Source organism: Falco biarmicus, chromosome 9 (genome assembly GCF_023638135.1).
Source record: "Falco biarmicus isolate bFalBia1 chromosome 9, bFalBia1.pri, whole genome shotgun sequence".
Lineage (NCBI taxonomy): Eukaryota > Metazoa > Chordata > Aves > Falconiformes > Falconidae > Falco > Falco biarmicus.
The window spans coordinates 8,156,812-8,176,024 of NC_079296.1; the positions used below are offsets into that span (position 1 = coordinate 8,156,812).

A 19,213-nucleotide genomic window follows, 5' to 3' on the forward strand; every position below is an offset into this window, starting at 1 on the left:
TCCTGGGTGGATTTGAGAAGCTGAATAGTGCAAGAAAGGAAGGATAGAGTGGGATTTCAGAAATACAAGTTTAAAGGAAGGCAGTCTCTGGAGGCAGACACCCACCACCACCAGATAGTCTGACTCCAGTGGGGGTTTTCTCTGTGCAGTGACCACAGGCAGCCCCACACCAGCCCTCCAGGTTTGGGTAGGGGGGATTGAGACCCTCACATTCTACCTTGTACCAGCCCTGCAGCACTGCGGGCCTGGGAGGTCCCAAAGTGGGGTCTTGGCCCAAGCCTGAGCTGGTGGACAAGCGGGGCCCCAGGGGAGCAGAGGGCTACAGCTGCTGCAGGACGAGTGGAGGGAAGGTGAGTTGGATGGTGGTGGTGGCTGCAGCCCTTCAAACCACAGCCTCAATCTCTGTGGCCAAGTCCCACAACCTTTCTTCACCCAGCCCCTCATGCCCACATGATTTCCAGCCTCACTGCTCCCTTTGCCTCACCTCTGCCTGGCCATGGTCCTGCCCCATGGGAGGCACCAGGAGCAAAAATCCTGCTGGGCTCCAAAACTGTCCTCACTTGGGTAAGCTCAGCCCAGGATCACTCCTGGCTGCTCACCATCCACAGACCCCATGAGGACAACAGAAGGGACTACATGCCCGAGCACCCCAGGTTCTCCCCAGACAGCTACACCAAGCTCTGGGATGAGTTGGTTTATTGGCAAAAAGGAGGGATTGTGCACTGGAGGAGCAGGGGATGTGTCAGAGCCTTGGCCACTGAGCTCGGAAGGGTGGTGGAGCAGCAGCATAGAGCTTCAGAGCATAGGTCTTGCATCACTTGGCAGGAGCATCCATCAGCCAGTCCACACCTCCTGGAAAACAGCCAGAAGAGGTGGGCTGAGTATTTGAAGTGAGGGACCGATGGAGAGGGACAAGCAGGGCTCTCCATCAGGATCAGTGCATCCCCTTCCAGTTCCCTGCAGCTTTGTAGGGTGAGTGATCTCCAGCACTGGGTTTCTAGCTAACCCTTACGACTGGATGTGTATTGATCTGGTGGGAAAGCATGTGGCAGGGTGGGCCAACAACAATCAACCAAACAAAAAAATGTTTTGCATGGTGAGCCACCAACCCAACCAGTGTCCCGGCCCCCATGGCTGGATGAGCTCTGTAGCCGTTTGGCCACTGAGCCAGCGGTTTCAGTTCAAGTTCACCCCGAGGGTCCTTCCTGCAGAGCAGTTCCAAAGAGAATGGTCCAACCTGGGTGGGAGCTCCAGCACAGGTTCAAACAACTCAGCCCCCAGAGTAATTTGAAGAGTTCATGGTGGCCCTTGCTGGGGCACCAAGGGGGACAATTTCCAGCTGGGGACATTGCAAACGCTGTGCTGTGCTGCAGCAACTCACCTACGCTCCGTCGAGGCTGCATTCCTCTGTGAAAATAAAGAGAAAGGTTGAGTTCAGGGCTGTGGTCTGGCTAGTTCTATTTAGCACCCAAAATAGACAACTCAGGAATGAACTTGAACAAGGCAAAAGCCACAACATGCCGAGCCAGAGCACCTCTTGCTCCCAGAGCTTTCTCCTGCCAGCTCAGACCACAAAGTGGTGGCAGTGATGGGCTGAGCTGGTCCCTGCCAGCGTGTCCTGCCTCCCTGTATTGACTGAGCCAGCCCGACATGGTGCTGGGCAGTGCTCACCCTGGCTGGGCAGCATCGTGATCATCTTGTCGGTGAAGCCCTTCTCCCTTGCAAACTTCTTGAACAGCGCTGTGATTTTGGGTCTCACCTCCCGGGTTCTGCCTAAAGGCAAAGACACAAGTTAGCTCCAGGCTTTGGCCTGTCCCTGCATCTCCTGGGCACCAGGCGAGTGCACCCAGGCGAGGACAGGGTAGATGATAGTCCCTGGGAGAAGGCTGAAGGCAGTGGCGGAGGTCCTGGAGAGTGGTAGTGGCCAGGCACATGAGACATGCCTCCCAGGGGACAAGACAAAGTGGAGGTGCCGGCACTGGCACAGTGTCTCCTCCTCTCTCGGTTCCCATCCCCACCATTTCTGCCCCCCTTGCAGTAGGATCCCTGCTCTTTACCCTGTTCCACCAAGCAATTTACCCAAGGCCATGGACTCCCAACACAGTGCAGGAGCCTGACCCCCAGCCTCCCCTGCCACATGGGGGACACACAGCACCCCCAGCCCCGCTCCCGCACCCCATCCAGGGCAGGGGGGCATAGTGAGGAGGGGGTCTCTCCCACAGCCCTTTTGACTCCTGGCTCTCAGGACACTACGAAGCACCCCAGCACCTCCGAGCTGTTCACCCCCCGTCAGAACACCACTGGCTACGCACTGTAGAGCCTCAGCATGCGGTAGGTCTTCCCATCCTTCACTCTGAAGGCAAGGATAACGGCATATGTCTTGCCGTCGGTATGCAGCACCTGCACTGTTTTATTGCCTCTCTCTGCAAAAGGACATGGAGGAAAGCAAAAGATTAATTACCTCCTTCTGAGAACAACCACACCGCAAAAGGGCTGTAAGAGTGAATCAGGATGGTAGGGGCCAGGGCCACCCAACCAGCCTTTCTCCTGTGTCTCCCCCTCCTGTTTTTCCCTCTTGCTAAGGCTCCTCTGTAAGCCTGGGGGAGCCCACAGCTCACAGCAGAGCAGAGGGATGGGAGGGTGAGCATGGGAGGATCTGGGGGTGGTCACTGCAGACAGCAGAGTAACCCAGCCAGTGTCAGATGGTGGGAAACCACTCTTGCTTCATCCCTTGGGAACATCTATCCACAACCCCTTTGCAGGATGAACCTGCTTTTCCCCAGGGTTTAAGCTTGGGCTTATCCCAGAGGGAGGGAGCAGGGGTGCCTGCCACTCCGGTAGGACACCAGCCCTGGCATGGACCAGCCCTGGGGTGCAGCTGGCAGCTGGCTGCAGAGGGATGTCCCACCCAGGACCTCAGGAGAGGCAGGCAGGCACCCTGAGGGCCACATCCCAGGGACAAGCAGATGCTTCAGACAGGGATGACGGGAAGTGCCTCCACCCCACCCCGGGGACCAGGCTCCCCCCACTCACCAGAGCTGTAGTATTCACCCGGGATGCCTGTCGGCTTGTAGATCGCCTCTGATTTCTTACATCCCTCCGGGCTGCAAAACAGTGAAGGATGCTCCAGCTGGGGCAAAGCAACCCCTCCCTTCCCCTCCCCTGGGGATGCTGGCTCTGGGGTCGCTACCCCAAATGTGGGACCTGCTCTTCAGGGATGGGATGGTGCAGCCAGGGCAGGGTGGGGAGAGATGCCACCCTTGGAGCAATGGGTACCTGGTTTGGCAGGGGACAGCGCTAGCATCTGAGGATTGTCCCACGGGGTCACACAGCTATTCCCTTGCTCATGATCTGAGCTTCTGGGATGGGGCTGGTCCTGCTGGGGAAGCTTTAATCGTAGGGTGTTTTATCACGCTGCTGCATCCCTGCTGGGAGCAGTAGAGTGTGTCACCCTCTGTGGTGGGACTGTTCCTGGCTGGTGCTGCCCTGAGCCTGCCTGGACTGCCCTGAAGAAGGGGTCCCCACGATGCAGCCTTCCCGAGCCCCTGTTTTAAACCACGGGGCTGGTGGTCCTGCCTTAGCCCTTGCCCAGATTTTTGGTGGGTGCTGGGTGGAGGCACCCAGGTGGAGACCTGCTGGTGAAGGTCCAGGGAGGTCAGTGAAGCCCACAGAGAAAAGCGTTTGGCACTTACGTGGGAATTGCAAAGGAGACCTTCAGGTCACTGTCCCCCAGGACCGTGACGCTGGCCATTGCCATCTTCAGCTTGTCCTTCTTTTGGAGGTAGCCCTCAGAGTCGGAGGCCAGAGCAATGATGTGCCATTTCCCTGCAATCTGGCAGCAAGGGCAGGCTGTGAGTCCGGAGGAGCAGGCAGGGACTTTCGCCTCCTTGGGGACCAAGCCAGGACACCCTCAAGCCATGGAACACCCACAGCCCCTCTGGGCACCAAAATCCCTGCTGGGGCACCTACGCTGGACCTGGGTGACTGCCCTCACCTGGGTGTGACAGTGGAGCCAGCGGTGGCTGTGGTGTCCCCAGCTGTCCCCAGGACCAAAACACCTCTCCAGTCTCCACCCTAGTCACCAGAGGCCACGCTCCCACCTTCCCTTCCCTGGGATGCTGTGGATCACCTTGCTCTTGTCCAGCCCTGCAACCCCGAGGTTCTCAGCCCTGGCACGCAGCAGGCAGAGCAGCGCCAGCCCCAGGCTCAGCCCCACGGTCCTCATCTCACGGCAGCCTCCTCCAGCTTCACCGGCGGGATGGAGAGTGGTGCCGAGGCTGGTGGCTTTATAGTGCCACGCTTCCCGCCCCCTCTGCCCACCCCGGGGCCGCTGCGTGCCGAGCTGCACGGACACGAGCGGCACAACACGCTGCTGGTGTTGGCTTGGGCAAGGTGGTGGTTTTGAAGGGTGAAGTCAACCCCCGGCAAACAGCCTCCTGTCTTGCGGCAGAAGGGAAGTGCCTGCAAGCCCCGTGAAAGGGCTGAGAATCAGGCTTGCAGGAGCTGTTGCACCAGTGCTGAAATTTAGGATTTTCCCTGTTTCTTCAGTTGCTTGTGAAAGAACAAAGAGAGCTTTTGTTTCCCAGCTGGCTGACAGGAGAGCTGCCGGGAGGAGCAGGGAGGTCCTTCCCGGCATGGGCCCCAGGGCAGCACTGTCACCCAGCGACCTGGCATGAAGGGGCTTGGTCACCCACCCCTCCGGCCAGGCTGGGATCTGCCCCAGGGCTGCTGCCGGGAATGTGCCTACACCCAGACACCCACACACTGCTGGCAGGAGCTGACAGCACGGTGCCCTGCAGGGTCACCCACCTCCTCTGGGGCACTCGGGGTCTGCAAAGCGGGGTGCACCCGAAGCAGGGCAGGCAGAAGGGGTCTGTGTCACTGCGGGCATGTGTCCCCTTCCACTGTGCCCTGGGTCTGGCAGGCTCCCAGGATGTCAGGGTCCACGTTCCCTCCTCACAGCCCTGCACCTGGCTGGACATTGAGGGAGCCCCACTCCAGGGCAGGGAGGTAGTTGGGGGGGAGCAGGGGCTGCCTCCACTCTGCAGGAGGTGGCGGGGGATGGATGCCGCCTTTGGAGCTCATGGCAGCATAGTCCTGCTTTGGGCAGACGTGGGGACCAAAGGGGGTGGGAGACAGGCACGGAGGTCCTAGTCCTGCCGTGCATTTACCCTGGGCAGCCACGGTGCAGTGCCACTGCTGCCTGGTGGCCCCACGGGAGACTGAGCTGGGAACGGGCTGTCCTGGGGACAAGCTCCAGGAGCCAGATCCTGTGCAGGCAGGGCTGGGCAGCCCGATTGCTTAACCCTCCCCACCCAGCTGGCTGTGCAAACCCCTCTCCATCCCAGCTCGATTCTCCCCTGCCCGCAGCCCTGGCGGCTGCCCCACTGCACCTTCCCCATCCTCCCCACACTGTGTGCCGCAAACAATGCAGCGAAGGAGCCCTCCAGTGCCCCCGGGGTGCTGAGAGCAAGGGCTGGATCCAGGACTGCTGGGCTCAGGGTGCCCGAGGACCCTGCAGCACACCTGCTCCCACCAACAAAAGCACTGAGACCTGGGGCAGCTTCTGCACCTGTTTATTTAGGAGGGCGAGGCGTGATCCTGGTGTGGGGCAGCAGGGCTGGCAGAGCCTGGCCAGGGAGGATGGGAAGGGGCACCATGGAATGAGGGAGCAGAGCGCAATTTCCACCAGGTCTGGAGGACACGTGGCCCTGGTGTTGGCCCCTTTAGCTGCAGGGAGGCAGGACAGACGGACGAGTAGTTATAGCAGAGGAAAGCCGATGTGACGCAGAGCCGCAAGGCAGGCAAGGGGCTTCCTGGGGGGCTGCAAGTCCTTGCTCAGCCCAGGCCATGCTGGGAGGGAGACCCAGCTTCCCTGAGCCACACTCACCTGATGACCTCGGTGCAGTGATCTGTTGAAAAGCAAAGAGAGGGATGAGAATGCCATGGGCAGTGCCGTGAGCCCCTGCACAGCGTCCCTGTGCAGGGGGGCTGTGTGTGCCGCCCCGTGCCCTCCTGGCACTCACCCGACTTGGGCAGGACAGCCAGCATGTCCTTGGTCAGGCCCACGGTGGGGATGAGCTCTTTGAACCTCTGTAGGAGCTGGGGAGTCACATCCTGCTCCCTTGCTGCAGCCAGACACCCAGAGTGGGGGCTGGTGAGTGCAGGGGGACCTGGCAGCGAGCCCCATGCTGGGGGTCTGGCTCCCACAGGGCAGCGATGGGACCCCAGGGAAGGGCAAAGGTGAAGCTATGGAGGTGCAGGGTGGACAACCAGCAACCCACAGCTGGCAGGAAAGGGGCACAAGCCCCTTGGATGAGCGACCCACCCCCCCAGGGATGGTATGGGGCAGCCAGTGGGTCTGGGGGTCTGCAGCTGGACTGGCACACTGCACGGGGGCTTCGGTTCCAACCACAGTCAACCAGGGATATTTTTGGTGCAAGGTTTCATTCAACCCAGAATGAATTCCCTGGGTGCCAGCACACTGGGGGCTGATGTTGGCGGCCCCAGGTAGCAGAGGGGACCCCAGCCCCTGCCTCCCGCTGGTGCCTGTATCCCTCCCCAGGGAGCCGAGGGTGTTCGTCCCCGCTCCCGACACCCACTCAAGAGCTGCAGCGCAGTTCTGGGCCGTTCCTGCCCGTTCTGCTGGAGCTGGTGCACAATGGCGTAGTGGCTGTAGTCCGTCTCCATCACATGCATGTCCTTCTTCTCTTGTGCTGCTAAAGGACCCCAGACGGTGCCTGGTTGGGCAATGCCGCACAGCCAGAGCACCCCCACGGCCCCAGCTGGGGCTCATGGCTCCGGACCCGAGCCCCAAGTTTGCCTGAGGGGGTATGAGAAGGGGAATGCTGCACGATCCAGCAGAGCAGGTGCCCACCCGCAGCACGACCCCTTGCCAAGCAATGGAGGCAGAGGGGCCAAACCCACCTCCTGCTGCTCCCAGGCATGGGGGACCAGTGATGCCCACCCTCTGTTTCAGGGTGTCCATGGCTCCAGTCCCCCCTGCCCACACATACCCACGTAGTGCCCTGTCTGTCCACTTCGCTGGAAGAGCAGCTCAAACTTTTGGCATTTGTCCAGCCTGGAAAGGGAAAATGGAAATGGCAAAGGTGGCTGGATGCCACAGGGGAAGGCAGAGGGGTGGTGGGGGCAGGAGGCCGCCCAGCCTGCCTGTGCGACATGCCAGGATCCAGGCAGGACCAGGTGCCGTGGGGCAGTGGGTCTGTGGGAGGATGCTCCTCACCCAGCTGTCTTGGTGGGGAGGGGAGTCCCCTGGCCCAAGCGGGACGCAGTGAGCAGGGTGGGCACTCACATAGGCCAGACAAGCTTCATATCCAGGTCATCCTCTGGTGTGAGGCTGATGGTGATGGTGGCTGACTTCATCCCGTCCTTAATCTTCAGGAACACGGAGCAGTTGGAAGCGGCAGCTGCGATATGCCACGTCCCTGCAAACTGCCGCAGGACATCACCAGTGGGGTTGGGGAAAGCCATGGGGACCTGTCAGCCTGTGGTAGGGGACCTGCCACCCTCTGTGGGGACCTGCCACCCTCTGCGGGGACCTGCCAGCCTGTGGTGGGTGAGCTGCCACTATCTGTTGAGGACTTGTCACCCTCTGTGGAGACTTGCCAGCCTCTGTGGGGACTCGCCAGCCTAACACAGGGACCTGCCACCCCCCTGTGCGCAGAACACCCTGAGCTGCCCTGTGCCAGGAGGGTGGGCTCAGCAGCTGGCCCATGTTACCTGGGGAAGTGCTGCGTGCTTGGGGGCATCACAGCCCCTGGTGTTTGTGCCCCTGCAGTGTGGCCACCACCAGCTCTGGCCACAGCACGCAGGAGCTGGCCAGGACTACCCCAATTTTGCCCATGTCCTCCTGGGCACTGCCCTGGTACCAGCTTGGTGCCGGGACAAGGGTGCGCTGGGGGTGCCCAGTCATGCCTGGGGATGCAGCATGGGCACCCTCCCCCCGCCAGGCCCCCCAGTCCAGGCAGGACCAGCCAGGTGGGCACCTTGTGCTGTTACCTTCTCAGCGCTGAAGCTCGACTGCACAGGGACCTCGGCCCCTGCCCGCAGCAGGGAGAGCAGGGCCAGCGCCAGGCTGGGCAGCGTCACCATCATCCTGGCTTGGGGGGCTGGATGCGGGCAGGAGAGGCTGCATGGATCTGCTTCTTCCTGCACCCGGCTTTATAGCCCCCGCTGCTGGCAGCACCCCCTGCCCGCCCCCACTTTATGCAACAGGTTACACAAGAGCAGGGATAACTTGTACCCGTGTTAGGTGACAGTGTTGGCCCCTTCACCCTCTAACTGCCCAGTCCTGGATGAATGAAGCCTTGTGTGAGACCCAGCCCAGAGCACGTTGGGGACTGGGTGATGCCCCGTGCCCAGCACTGTGTCTGGAGAGGGAAATGAGGGTGCCCCCAGTGCCCCCCACCTGGCTGTTGCCTGCTGGCCCTGGGGACTGGCAGTGCTGGGATGGATCCTGCCTCAAGGAGGAGGACGGCTGGGCCACTGTTTTAGCCCAGGGTTGAGCCACAGCCCGGTGCCCCCCAGAACGGATTGTGGCTTCCCAGGCTGCTGGCAGCAGGCACAGATCCTGATCCTGGAGAGGGTCATGGCACGGAGACCAGGCGGGTGGCCGGGGCTGAGCCACATCCAGCGCTGTTGCTCTGGTTCATGTCCATCCTTCCCCAAATCTTTGGAGACCTCCCGTGATTGCCCATCCCCATTCCCATGCTGCCAGCCTGCTCTCCAGCAGCAAAACTGAGGCAGGGAGACTGGGGTAGCCCAGGGTGCCCGAGGGGCAGGCAGCAGCAGACCCCGCAGTGGGTGCCAGCCCCGGGGACCCATTCTCCCTGGATGGGGCAGGTTTGGTGGCCAGGCAGCACCGTGGTGTGGTGCTGCGAGTGCACGTGGCATCCCACCCCAGCAGCCCCACCACCATGAGCTGGGATCAGCCCTGACCCCCAGCACCAGCCCAGCCCACCACCACCAGCCATGCTTCTCCCCCCGCATTGCCCCACTGGGGCTCCCCCTGTGATAACCCAGCAGACAAGGAGGGGGGGTGTCTGGTTTTACGTGGGCTTTAATAAGGATGGGGATACAGATGTGGGGTGCAAAGCCATGGAACGAGGGCTGCCAAGGTGCTGGGGGTGCACTGAGGACAGGGTGGGACGGGGCAGCCACTGGCTTGTGCTGCTCTCGGGGCTCCGGCCAGCAGCAGCAGCTGGGTCTGCCTGGAAGAGATGGGGGGGCAAGCACAGCTGAGCTGGGGGAAACAAGGGGACACACACCGGGGGGGACATCAGCCCTGCCAGCTCCATGTTGAGTGGGTGGGCACCCAGGGCCTGGGACAACAAAAGAGCCACTCCATGGGGATGGGGTGGGGGGTCCCCAGCAGGGGTAAGCAAAAGGAACATCCTGGTGGGGGTGGGAAGGGGCTGGGGGCTCTGCAGGGTGGAGTGGCTCGGAGCACCCCCCCGTACCCTCCCACAGGGCTGGTCTGAGCCCCAGTGAACTCACCTAGGCAGCATCTGCCATGCATTTGTCTGCAGGAGGAAGAAAAGCAGCTATCAGCTCCTCTGGGGGCTGGGGGACCACTGCCCGTCGAGGAATTCCATATCGGGGCACCCCATGGCTGGCCCCATGCTGGCCCCACAGGGAGGTAGAGACAAGCCAGGAGGGTCTCCTCCTTCTCAACCCACCAGGGTACCCCATACCTCACCCCCACTCCCTGCTGCTCCCCTGTCCCCCCAAGCTCTCCCACTGGCTGCTCTCACCCGTCTGGGGCAGGATGAGGATCTCTTCGTCCGTCAGGCCCTGCTCCTTGGAGAACTGGGTGAACCTTTCCAGGCGCTCAGGACTGAGCTCCTTTGTCCTGCCTGCAGCCAAAAACAGTGTGAGAGGCAGCCCCCGGACCCCCCAGCACGAGGTCATGCTGTCCCAGGGCACGGGCAGCCCAGCAAGGGATAAGTTCCCAGGGAAGGGGGTCCTGACCCCACCATCCCATGGGTCACCCCAGCTTGGGAGATGCTGCTGCCCTTCTCCCATGGGCGAGATGCCCCACGGAGGACATCCCAGGGGGTCCTGGGGGGTGGGTGGCATGGTGGTCCTGGGGCAGACGTACTGTAGAGCAGCACCATGGTGGAGGAGCCGGTGCTCTTGGAGATCTGGGTGGCCACCAAGGCGTACTCCTCATAGTTGGTCTCCACTACACGGATGTCGTGCTTGCTGCCCCAGCCTGCAGAGGACAGGGAGGGCAGGGCTCAGCCCCAGCACCGAGCCAGCCCTGCGGTGCTCCAGGAGGGCAGGAGCAGGTACAGGTGACAGCAGGGCTGTCCCCCAGGGCTGGGAGCACATCAGGGGCTGCCCCGCAGGATGGGGATGGGCTGGGAGCTGGCAACTCACGTGGGCTGGTGTAGCTGTACCGCCCTGGCTGCTCTGTTTTAGTGTAAAGGCTGTTCCTCTTCTCACACTGGTCACCCCTGGGGAGCACAGCACAAGGATGTCAGAGGGGCCAGGGTGATGCTCCAGCCCACACAGAGCCCCATGCATGTCACCAGTGCCCACCACCCCAGCCCGGGATGGGGGAGCACCCCCTGCCCCCCCACACCTCCCCATGCCCATACTTGGGGTAGGTGGAGGTGACTTCCAGGTTCCCATCTGCAGTGATGGAGATGACTGTGGTGCACATCTTCATCAGGTTCTTCTTCTCCTTGAACCAATTGGAGTTGGAGGCCAGGCCGATGCTGTACCATCTCCCCGTGAGCTGCACACAACCTCCGCTCAGTTGCCAGCCAGGCGCAGACCCTGCCTTGCCCCTTGGCCATCCACCAGCCCCAGCCCAGGCCACCTGCCCCTCCCCTGCCAGCCTGCACCCCGCAGCAGGACGGTGTCCTGGGCTCCCTGTCCCCCAGGGAGCTGCTACAGCTCTCGGCGTCCACAAAATGCAGCAGCCAGGAAATCCCTGGTTTATAACATGCCTTTCACTGCCCGACACTGGGGGTGTTTCTTTCCTCTTTGCCCCCTGCTCAGGGGCAGGTGACAGGGCTGCCAAGCTCCAAGATGCTATTTCCATCTGCTTGGGGGTGTGAGGAGGGGTCAAGACCCCAGGGCCGGCATGGCTTATCCCAGCCCAGTCTCTGGGGCTACCAGCTTGGTGCACCCAAAGGGGAGATGGGTTGTGCTGGGAGCACCCTTGCAGGACATGCTAGACACCCATCCTTGCAGGACATGCTAGACACCCATCCTTGCAGGACATGACTCCATCCCCATCACCCCCCTGGGGTGCCTTCACCCCCAGGACCCCTCCAGGAGCTCCCTGGAGGAGCAGGCAGCATGGCCACTGCCCCAGCTTGGTGGGACCCCAGGGCTGTGATGCCAGCCCCCGCTGCATGCAGCCAGGCTGGGGCTGTCCTGCCCTGGGTCCTGCCCATCATGGGGGGAAGAAAGGGAGCGCAAGCACCCCAAGCATACTAGCACCTCGGGGCTGGGAGGGCAGAGGGGTGTGTGGACACCCCAGCACAGCAGCCCGGTTTTGGGACCCTGGGCTGGGGAGTGGGGTCTCTGTTGGGGAGGGGGGCCCATGGTCCATCTCCGTGCTGCCTGTCAAACTGGCACTGCTTTTCTCAGTCCCCGCTATGAAATCCCTGTGTGTCTACACCCACCCCATGGCACAGCAGATGACCCAGCCCCACACTTACTCGGTCCTGCCCCACAGGCTGGAGCCTGGATCCTGCATCCCCTCCAGAGCCACCAAACCGGGGCACCAGGGGCTCCCCAGGGACAGGGGCTGCGGGTGCACCAGCTACCCTGCCCCTCCCAGTGCTGGGGCTCAGCTGGCCCCAAATCTACCTGCAACACCCTTTCTAAACATTTCCAGGGTGAGGATCCCCCCAAATGCCCCAAACCTCCATGCAGGTGATGCCGGCCAGGCTGGGTCACCTTGTCCTGCTGGAAGTCGGTTTGCACAGGAACGCTGTCCTGCGCATGCAGCACCCCGAGCAGGGCCAGTCCCAGGACACTGAGCAGCGTGGCGTGCATGTCTTCTGCTGAGCCGAGCCGAGCTGAGCCGAGCGAGAGGAGCAGGCAGAACGCTGCAGTGCTGGAGAGTCAGGCAAGCCCCTATTTATGGGCAGGCTGTGCAGTGGCCCCAGGGGGACCAGCCCTGCCTCCCCCCCATGCCGTTATGCAAGCAAGAGCAGCGGTGAGCGCTGAAGCCAAAGGGCAGGCAGGGGAACCTGCAAATGTTTCCCTCCTGTTGATACGACATGTTTGCTTTGGGGTGCCAAACTGCTCCACAGCGAAAATACAGCTTGCAGCCAGCACGGTGGCTGTCCCTGCCCCCAGCGCTGCACAGCCGGGGTCCAGTGGCACAGGCAGGGGCCAGAATGGGGGTCCAGGGCTTGCTGGCTGCCCTGTCCTTCCAGGATGGCCTCACTCAGGCTCAGAGAGGGGCCCAAGCGAGGTGGATGGCGTGTCAAGTGCTTGCCAGGTCCAATCCAATCCATGGGACTCGTGGACACCTTCAGGTGTTTCTGCAGCACCCCTGCCTTGCCCTTGCCCAAGCCTCTGCATCACCTGAGGAAGCATCTCACAGCTGGCCCCACCACCAGTCAGGGTGCGTCCCACCAAGGCACAGCCCCAGTGCACCCCAACGGCGAGCTGGGGGGCTGGGGGTGTTGGGCAGGGAGCCAGACCCCACCTTGGGCAGCCCCAATGCCCAGCTCTCTGGGGACCAGCATGCAGACAGAGGGATCCCCAGTGCTTCATCCTCCCCATGCCACCCTGCACCCTTTGCCAAGAGGGGCTGGGAGACGTCCTCCCCCTTGGTTAGGGGTCACCAGCAGGTGCTGAGATGCTCCCCCTCCTAATCTGGGGACACCCTGAGCTCCCACAGGGTGAGGGCTGAGGATGAACACTGGGTGTCAGCAGCAGCACCCACGGGTCTGGCACGGTTTGGGCAGGGCTGGCCGTGCTGGGCAGAGCATCAGCTCAGTGGCTTTCCCCACGGCACAGCCCTGGCCAAGGCTCTTTATGTAAGGAGCGTGTTTTCACAACAGCTGGGTTTTTTCCTCTGGCAGCCCACCCTGCCTGCCTGCCCCAGCACATTCCCTTCCCTCACCCAGCTGTGAGCCCGACTTGCCCCTGCACACCACGCGCCAGCAGCCAGGCCAGCCCCAGCGACGCGGATTTATTAAAACAAAACAAAAGCTGAGCTGGGCAGGATGGAGCATCACGAGAACCCAGCTGGGGCCCCCCACATGCTGGGCTGGGGGCTCAGCCTCTGTCTGAGCCCATCCTTGGGGCTCAGGGTGCTGGGAGGAGCTCTCTCCATCAGGTGTCAGAGGCACGGGCACCCACGGGTGTCACTGTAGCACTGCGCTGGGGTAGGGGCACAAAGCCCCCACCCTGCTGCCCTTTTATCCCTAGCTCCCAGCCCAGGGCAGCAGGAGGGGGTGCCCATGTGGCGTCTGCTCTCTTTGGGGGTGGCACAGCTGGGGGCCAGCCCAAGGACCTGGGTGGCAAAGCTGGGTGCAAGCGCAGGAGTGTTGGGGTACATGGGGGCAACGGTGTGGGGCAGGCTGAGCCTGCTGCTGGGGCTGGGGGGCACAGGCAGGATGGAGGTACCTGGGCTGTAGATCACCAGGGTGCCGGGACACGGACCATCACGCACAACATGGGCATCTGCACCGCAGAAATGGGTTCATGCCTGATAAACACGGGCTGGGCTGAGCTGGGGTGCAGGGGGGTCCTTGGGGACCAGCTCAGCTCCCCTCAGAGCAGGAAAGCAGGGTCCCCCCCTTGGCCCTCATTGCCCTGCCACGGCCCCACCATAGTGCAGCCACTTCTGGGGTGCAGGTAGGTGCAGGGCAGAAAGCGAGCCAGATCCGTAACACCCCGACTCTGCCAGGCTGAACTAGGCAGCTTGGGGGATCTGCAAGCGCAGCCGGACTGACTGCCCCGCACGTGGGCAGCGAGGACAGGGGCTGGCTTTGGGCGAGTCACGCGGCCAGCGGTCCCTTACATAAGTTGCTGATAAACAACATGTGTTACCAGTTTCCGCTAAGATTGCAAAACACCAGCGCTGGGGGCAGAGGGCTGCCCTCCCCCGCCCGGGGCTGTGGGGTAGCTCTGGGGTGGCTGGGGCACTGCAGCTGCGGGGGTGGGGGGCTACCCCCCACCCCCTCCCACCCCCTCCCACCACCCAGCCTGTCCCAGGGAATTGTCACAGCTCGCTCAAAACGCACTGGCCCAAGCGTGTGCCAGGACAGCCTCAGCCAGGCTCCACACACAGGGGAGAGGGGTCCTGCAGGGGGCTGCAGCCCAAGGGGTAACGCTGCAGCCCCTCCCCCCTGGTTACACCCCTGGTCCAAGCCCCCGCAGCCCCCGTAGCCCCCACAGCCTGCTCAGAGCACCCAAAGAACGTCCCCTGCCTGGCTCTCGGGCGGGGTGCTGGCTGTGCCGGTGGGCTTTGGGAAGCCCTCGCAGGCAGGGGTCCGGCCCAGGCAGCAGTTCCCTGCAGGGAACGCGGTGTGTAGGGCTGGGGCAGGGGGGCTGGGGCAGGGGAACGGGGTGTTTCGGTGCCCTGGAGGCCCTGGGGATAGGAAGCAGGACCACTGTGGGGCCAAGATTTCCTCCTCTGGGCTCCCGGAGAGTTTTCCTGGCTTGTTGCAGAGGGAAGGCTGATCCTGTGCCAGTCCCTAGCACCCCCCAACCCCACGCAGCCCCACAGCACCAGGCACGGGGTGCTTTTCCCCACACTGTGCTGGGCGCTCAGCGCTTTCCCTCGCTCACCAACCAGCCAGGCTCATGTGCACCGCAGCGCCCAAGAGTAAATCAGGAACTGCCACGACTCCTGCCTCATTGTCCCATGGTTGGGGTGAGGCTCAGGGAGAGGATGACGGGGCTGCATGAAGGGGGACGCACAGCCCCCCAGCACCCTCCCGGCACCCCGTGGGCCAGGAGCACAGTGCCAGGGCACGGGCAATCCCAGGGCAGCACTGGCCTTGTTGGGGCAGATCAAGGGGTGACTTGCCTGGACACATCTTTTTCTCTGAGGCATTTATTGGGGTGTTGCTGGCTGCTGCAGGGCACTGGGGTGCAGGGCAGAGGGGTGGCACAAAGCTGTGGGGGGACAGGACAAGGACAGGCATGGCTGCCAGTGCAGCTGGAGGAGCCAGAGAGCCCCAGGGCTGGCTCCAGAGCTGTAGAGCAGCTGCAGGGTCTGACCAAACCCTGGATCAGTCTTGCATGACCATGGATGGCTGGATGAGGTGAAGGCTGAGCTCTGGGGACCTCCTAGCAACAGCGTCTACACCTATGGCTTCGTTTCTGGAAGGGAAAGAGAAGTGCTGTGGGGCTGGGGAAATGTCTGAGCCCAGCATTAGGGCTGGAGACCCACCTTCTGCCCCCTCAAGCACCAACAACAAGTTATGGGGCTGTCCTTGGGGACCCCAGCCCTCAACCCAGGGTGCTTCTGTCACTGGACACCACATCCCAAACCAGCCCTCACTACAGGAAACACCAATATAGACCCCACAAAGCCCAGCCTGACCCATGTTGGGGGTGAATGGGGCTTTGTTTTGCCAGCGTGCATCTGATGCCCATCCTGGGTGATGGTCTGCCACCTCCTTATCCCACATAAGGCCACAGAGGGACCCTGTCCTGTGGGATGGTCTGGCATGGACCCCCCTCCCCGTGCCCAATCAGTCCCCTAGGGCAGGACCACAGAGCTGTGTTGCAGTGTGGGTCTAGCACAGTGTGCCCAGCCCACAGCCAGGGCAGGGAGAAGCCACACGGTGCCCAATGTGGGGCCAGGCTGGGGACACGGAGGGGACCCAGGATATTGCATGGTATTCACAACTCACCATCAAGGGTGTGAAACTCGTCTGCAGAGTCGCAAAACCCTGCAAGAGACAGAGCCCGGGACGGTCACCCTCCTTGAGCACCCAGGATCCTCCAGCCCTGCGCCCCAGGGACACTGTGGGGCACACCCAGTCCTTGCATCTTTGTCCCTGGGGTGGCTGCAGCATGGGAACAGACTCCACACGTGGCCCTGCTGTGGGTGACCTGGGGCCCCAAGCTGCTCAAACCATGTGTGTTTGTGCCTCTCCTTCCCCATGCTAGAGGGGCCAGACCCCAACCCCTGATGCTGAGCCAACCCCTGATGCTGAGCCCTGCTTCGGGGTGCAGGCCTCACCATGGGTGCCCCCTGCTCCCGGGATATCACGTGGCACTCACCGTATGTGGGGAAGTAGTAGGTCACATCTTCGCTCAGGCCCACAGCTCTGACATGCTGCTCAAACTTGTCCGCAACAGTGTCACTGACCCGGCTGGTCCGTCCTGCGCCGGGAGGGAATCAGCAGCTTTGAGCCCTGCCTGTCTCTGCCGCAAAGCCCCCCATGCCCAATGCAGCAATGCTTAGGGCCAAGGGGTCTTTCGGCTCAGAGACACTGGTTACCAGTTCCCCGTTCCCCGCTCACTGGCTCCCTTCTGCAGCATTTGGGGACAATTCTCCATCTGCGGCCTGAGACCCTCGGGGAGACCCCATTCCTGTCTGGGTCCTCTGGGGCACTGGTAGGCATTCCCTGAGCCCAGCACGGGTTTCCCACCCCTCTGCCACTCCCATCCTTCATCTGCCACAAGTCCCAGCACACCAACCCACCATAGAGTTTGACAGAGATGCTTCGGCCCTTCTGGTAATAGAGGATAGCGTAGCTGCTGTGGTCTGTCTCACCCACCACTACGTCCACTTTGCTGCCATACCCACGACCTGGGAAAGACAGAGAACAGCCCTGGTTAGTCCCAGTAAACACTGGTTAGCCCCGGCACCATCCAGGGGCCTCATTTCACCACAAGCAGGGTGTACAAGGGGTGAAAATCAGGGCCAGAGTGGGTGCAGACCCACAGGGTGCTGCTCCCAACCAGCAGGCACCAGTCTGCAGCACTGCCCCTGATGGCATCTGGCACTGGGGCACGTTGAGACCTCAGAGGTGAGATACTGGGAGGGCACTAGCAGGGTGGACACAGGTACCAGAGCCCTGCTGAGAGCAGGAAGTGGGGGCTCCAGCCCCACGGTCCCTGCAGCACTCATGCCACCCCAGCCCAGCCTCCCTCACCTTTCAGGAGGAAGCGTCCATGGGCCTGGGCAGGGAGATAGCGCTGCCTGATTTCCCAGCACATCCCATCTCTGTACGAGGAGAAGAGAGAGTCAGCAGGCTGGGGAGGATCCAGCCCAGGTCCCTGCCTGCCCCACTTGCCAGGGCACACATGGTATCTGTTTTCCCGGGACTCTGTTTTCTCCCTGGGGAGATGCTGCAGAGATGCAGAGCCCAAAAACCTGCTGAGCCCAAAGGGGTCTTTCCCCCTCCATCTCTCAGCCTGGCTTGGACCCTCAGCACCCCCAGGGCAGGGGGAAGTGCCCATGGATGCACTGAAGATCCCCCTCCTCAGCTGTGCTGCTGCAGTGGTGGCCCCAGGATCCAGTCTCTGGCTGGGCAGTCATGGAGCAACCACGTGCCTGATCGGTGCCTTGGTTTCCCAGGCCTGGCTGCCCCCCAGCCTGCCCAGCCTGGGCAGCCCAAGCCCACGCTGGGTGGGTGGCTACGTGGGTGGCAGGGTACCAGCCTGCTGTGGCCAGGACTTCTGCAACAGACCATCCCTCTGCACTTTGCTCTCTCCTCCTTGAAGCCTGTGGCCAGGGCACTGGTCCTGCTCTGACCTGCCTGCAGCGTCTCCATCCTGCCCAGCGTCCCCATCCCACCCAGCATCCCCTGTCCCCATCACAGGGCACTGATCCCACTCTGACTTGCCTGAAGCTTCTCCATCCCATCCAGCATACCCTGTCCCCATCCCAGGTCTTGCTCTGACTTGCCTGCAGCATCCCATCCCATCCAGCATCCCCTGTCCCCAAGCCAGGGCACGAGCTCTGTTCTGGCCTGACTGCAGCATCCCCGTCCCTGCCTACGGCCCCACTGGCCAGCATCACTCACAGCTTCCTGAAGGTGCTGATGGCCAGGCTCTGCCCATCCAGGATGGTCACCGTCACTGCCGTGGCCTCGAGCCTGTGGCTGTGCTCTGCCAGGTAGCTGCAGCGGGAGGCCATGCCAACCAGGAACCACCTCCCTGCAAGCTGCATGGCACAGAGGTGACCCGTCTGCCAGGCTACTATCTCAGGGTCCCGCTACCGTGCTGCCCTGAGCACCCACCACCCTGAGCACCCTTCTTCCATGATGTCTCCCCTTGCTTGGCACCTCTGCTGTCCCCTTGGTGTGCCCATGGGGCATGACTGCCCTTGTTTGGGAGCTGGTGGGTGGCACAGAGCAGGACAGATAGGAGCCCGGCATGGGGACAGGCTGAAGGGGGGGCTGCGCGGAGGGGCTGTCCAAGGCACCCACCCATGCCTCACTGCCAGCGAGGCTGTGAGCACCACAGTGCAGCTCTGGGTGCGTGGTGGACAAGCACTGTGCTGCCGTGCCCAGATGCTGTGGCCCCAGCTCAGACCCCCCAGGCCCCCCGAGCCCCAGCTGGAGGCCGTGCCCAGCGCCGCAGGGGGAAGCGAGTGCCAAACCCAAGGTCGAGAACCATTGCACCAGCCCTGGGGCTGAGGCTGGAGGTGGCTGTGGGAGCAGGGGGTCTGGCTGGATGGCAGCCGCCCGGGGTGGGGGTCCCTGGCGAGGCTTCAGCCCCTGCACCTGCCTCACAGGGCAGCGCTGGGCTCATGCTCCTGTCACCCCTGACTGTGGCGGTGGGGGCGGACAGGGGGGCTTGGGCTGGGGGCCAGGCTGCAAGGCCAGGTCTGGAGGGGGTCCCTGCAGGCCGGGGGAGTGCTGCAGGGTCACACCTGGCTGGGGACACACAGGGGGACAGAGCGCTGCCCCCGCTGCCATGCTGCAGCCCCACATGCAGTGCTGTGCCCCCAGGCCCCATGTGGGGCCCCACCCAGCCCCAGCCCCTCACCTGGGGGAGGCTGAGATTCTCCTGAGCCGCCACCTTCTCCAGTGGGCTCTGGGGAGGGGGTGGCCGCTGCCGCCGCCCGGGCCCCAGCCCCAGCGCCGGCCCCGGCGGGGCAGCGAGAAGCAGGCCGAGCAGCAGGAGGCTGCCCAGGCCCGCCATGCTGGGCCCGCTGCCGGGAAGCGGTGGGGGCAGGAGGGCGGCGGGGGCAGGCGGCACCGTGGCCGGGCTGGAGCCGGGCCAGGCCGGGGCCGGTGGGGCCTGC

General features: G+C 62.9%; 4 protein-coding genes across 5 annotated transcripts; all 4 read right to left on the reverse strand.

Annotated features, from left to right (window-relative positions):
* Window positions 1-679: 679 nt before the first annotated feature.
* On the reverse strand, window positions 680-4,367 carry LCNL1 (lipocalin like 1). Its single transcript, XM_056352910.1, has 7 exons — window positions 4,130-4,367; window positions 3,693-3,832; window positions 3,034-3,104; window positions 2,313-2,423; window positions 1,672-1,773; window positions 1,382-1,407; window positions 680-852 (listed from the first exon to the last, which is right to left on the reverse strand). Exons 1-6 carry the CDS (start codon window positions 4,223-4,225, stop codon window positions 1,382-1,384), a joined length of 546 nt encoding a protein of 181 aa, XP_056208885.1. The 5' UTR covers window positions 4,226-4,367; the 3' UTR covers window positions 680-852.
* Window positions 4,368-5,559: 1,192 nt separating this feature from the next.
* On the reverse strand, window positions 5,560-8,954 carry LOC130155464 (lipocalin-15-like). 2 transcript variants are annotated; one of them, XM_056352777.1, is made up of 7 exons: window positions 8,020-8,954; window positions 7,313-7,452; window positions 7,017-7,081; window positions 6,603-6,716; window positions 6,027-6,128; window positions 5,891-5,912; window positions 5,560-5,730 (listed from the first exon to the last, which is right to left on the reverse strand). In XM_056352777.1, the coding sequence occupies exons 1-7, from the start codon at window positions 8,113-8,115 to the stop codon at window positions 5,727-5,729; spliced, it is 543 nt and encodes a 180-aa protein (XP_056208752.1). In that variant the 5' UTR covers window positions 8,116-8,954; the 3' UTR covers window positions 5,560-5,726. The 2 variants fall into 2 exon arrangements, with proteins under 2 accessions (XP_056208752.1, XP_056208751.1); XM_056352776.1 differs by having other exon boundaries at window positions 6,603-6,719.
* A 107-nt stretch (window positions 8,955-9,061) lies between these two features.
* LOC130155463 (lipocalin-like) lies at window positions 9,062-13,957 on the reverse strand. The gene is made up of 8 exons (XM_056352774.1): window positions 13,624-13,957; window positions 11,938-12,097; window positions 10,623-10,762; window positions 10,402-10,478; window positions 10,121-10,234; window positions 9,774-9,875; window positions 9,517-9,542; window positions 9,062-9,230 (listed from the first exon to the last, which is right to left on the reverse strand). Exons 2-7 carry the CDS (start codon window positions 12,034-12,036, stop codon window positions 9,517-9,519), a joined length of 558 nt encoding a protein of 185 aa, XP_056208749.1. The 5' UTR covers window positions 12,037-12,097; window positions 13,624-13,957; the 3' UTR covers window positions 9,062-9,230.
* A 1,085-nt stretch (window positions 13,958-15,042) lies between these two features.
* Window positions 15,043-19,141, reverse strand: C8G (complement C8 gamma chain). The gene is made up of 7 exons (XM_056352773.1): window positions 18,955-19,141; window positions 17,988-18,127; window positions 17,115-17,185; window positions 16,661-16,768; window positions 16,237-16,338; window positions 15,864-15,902; window positions 15,043-15,327 (listed from the first exon to the last, which is right to left on the reverse strand). Exons 1-7 carry the CDS (start codon window positions 19,108-19,110, stop codon window positions 15,314-15,316), a joined length of 630 nt encoding a protein of 209 aa, XP_056208748.1. The 5' UTR covers window positions 19,111-19,141; the 3' UTR covers window positions 15,043-15,313.
* Window positions 19,142-19,213: the final 72 nt, after the last annotated feature.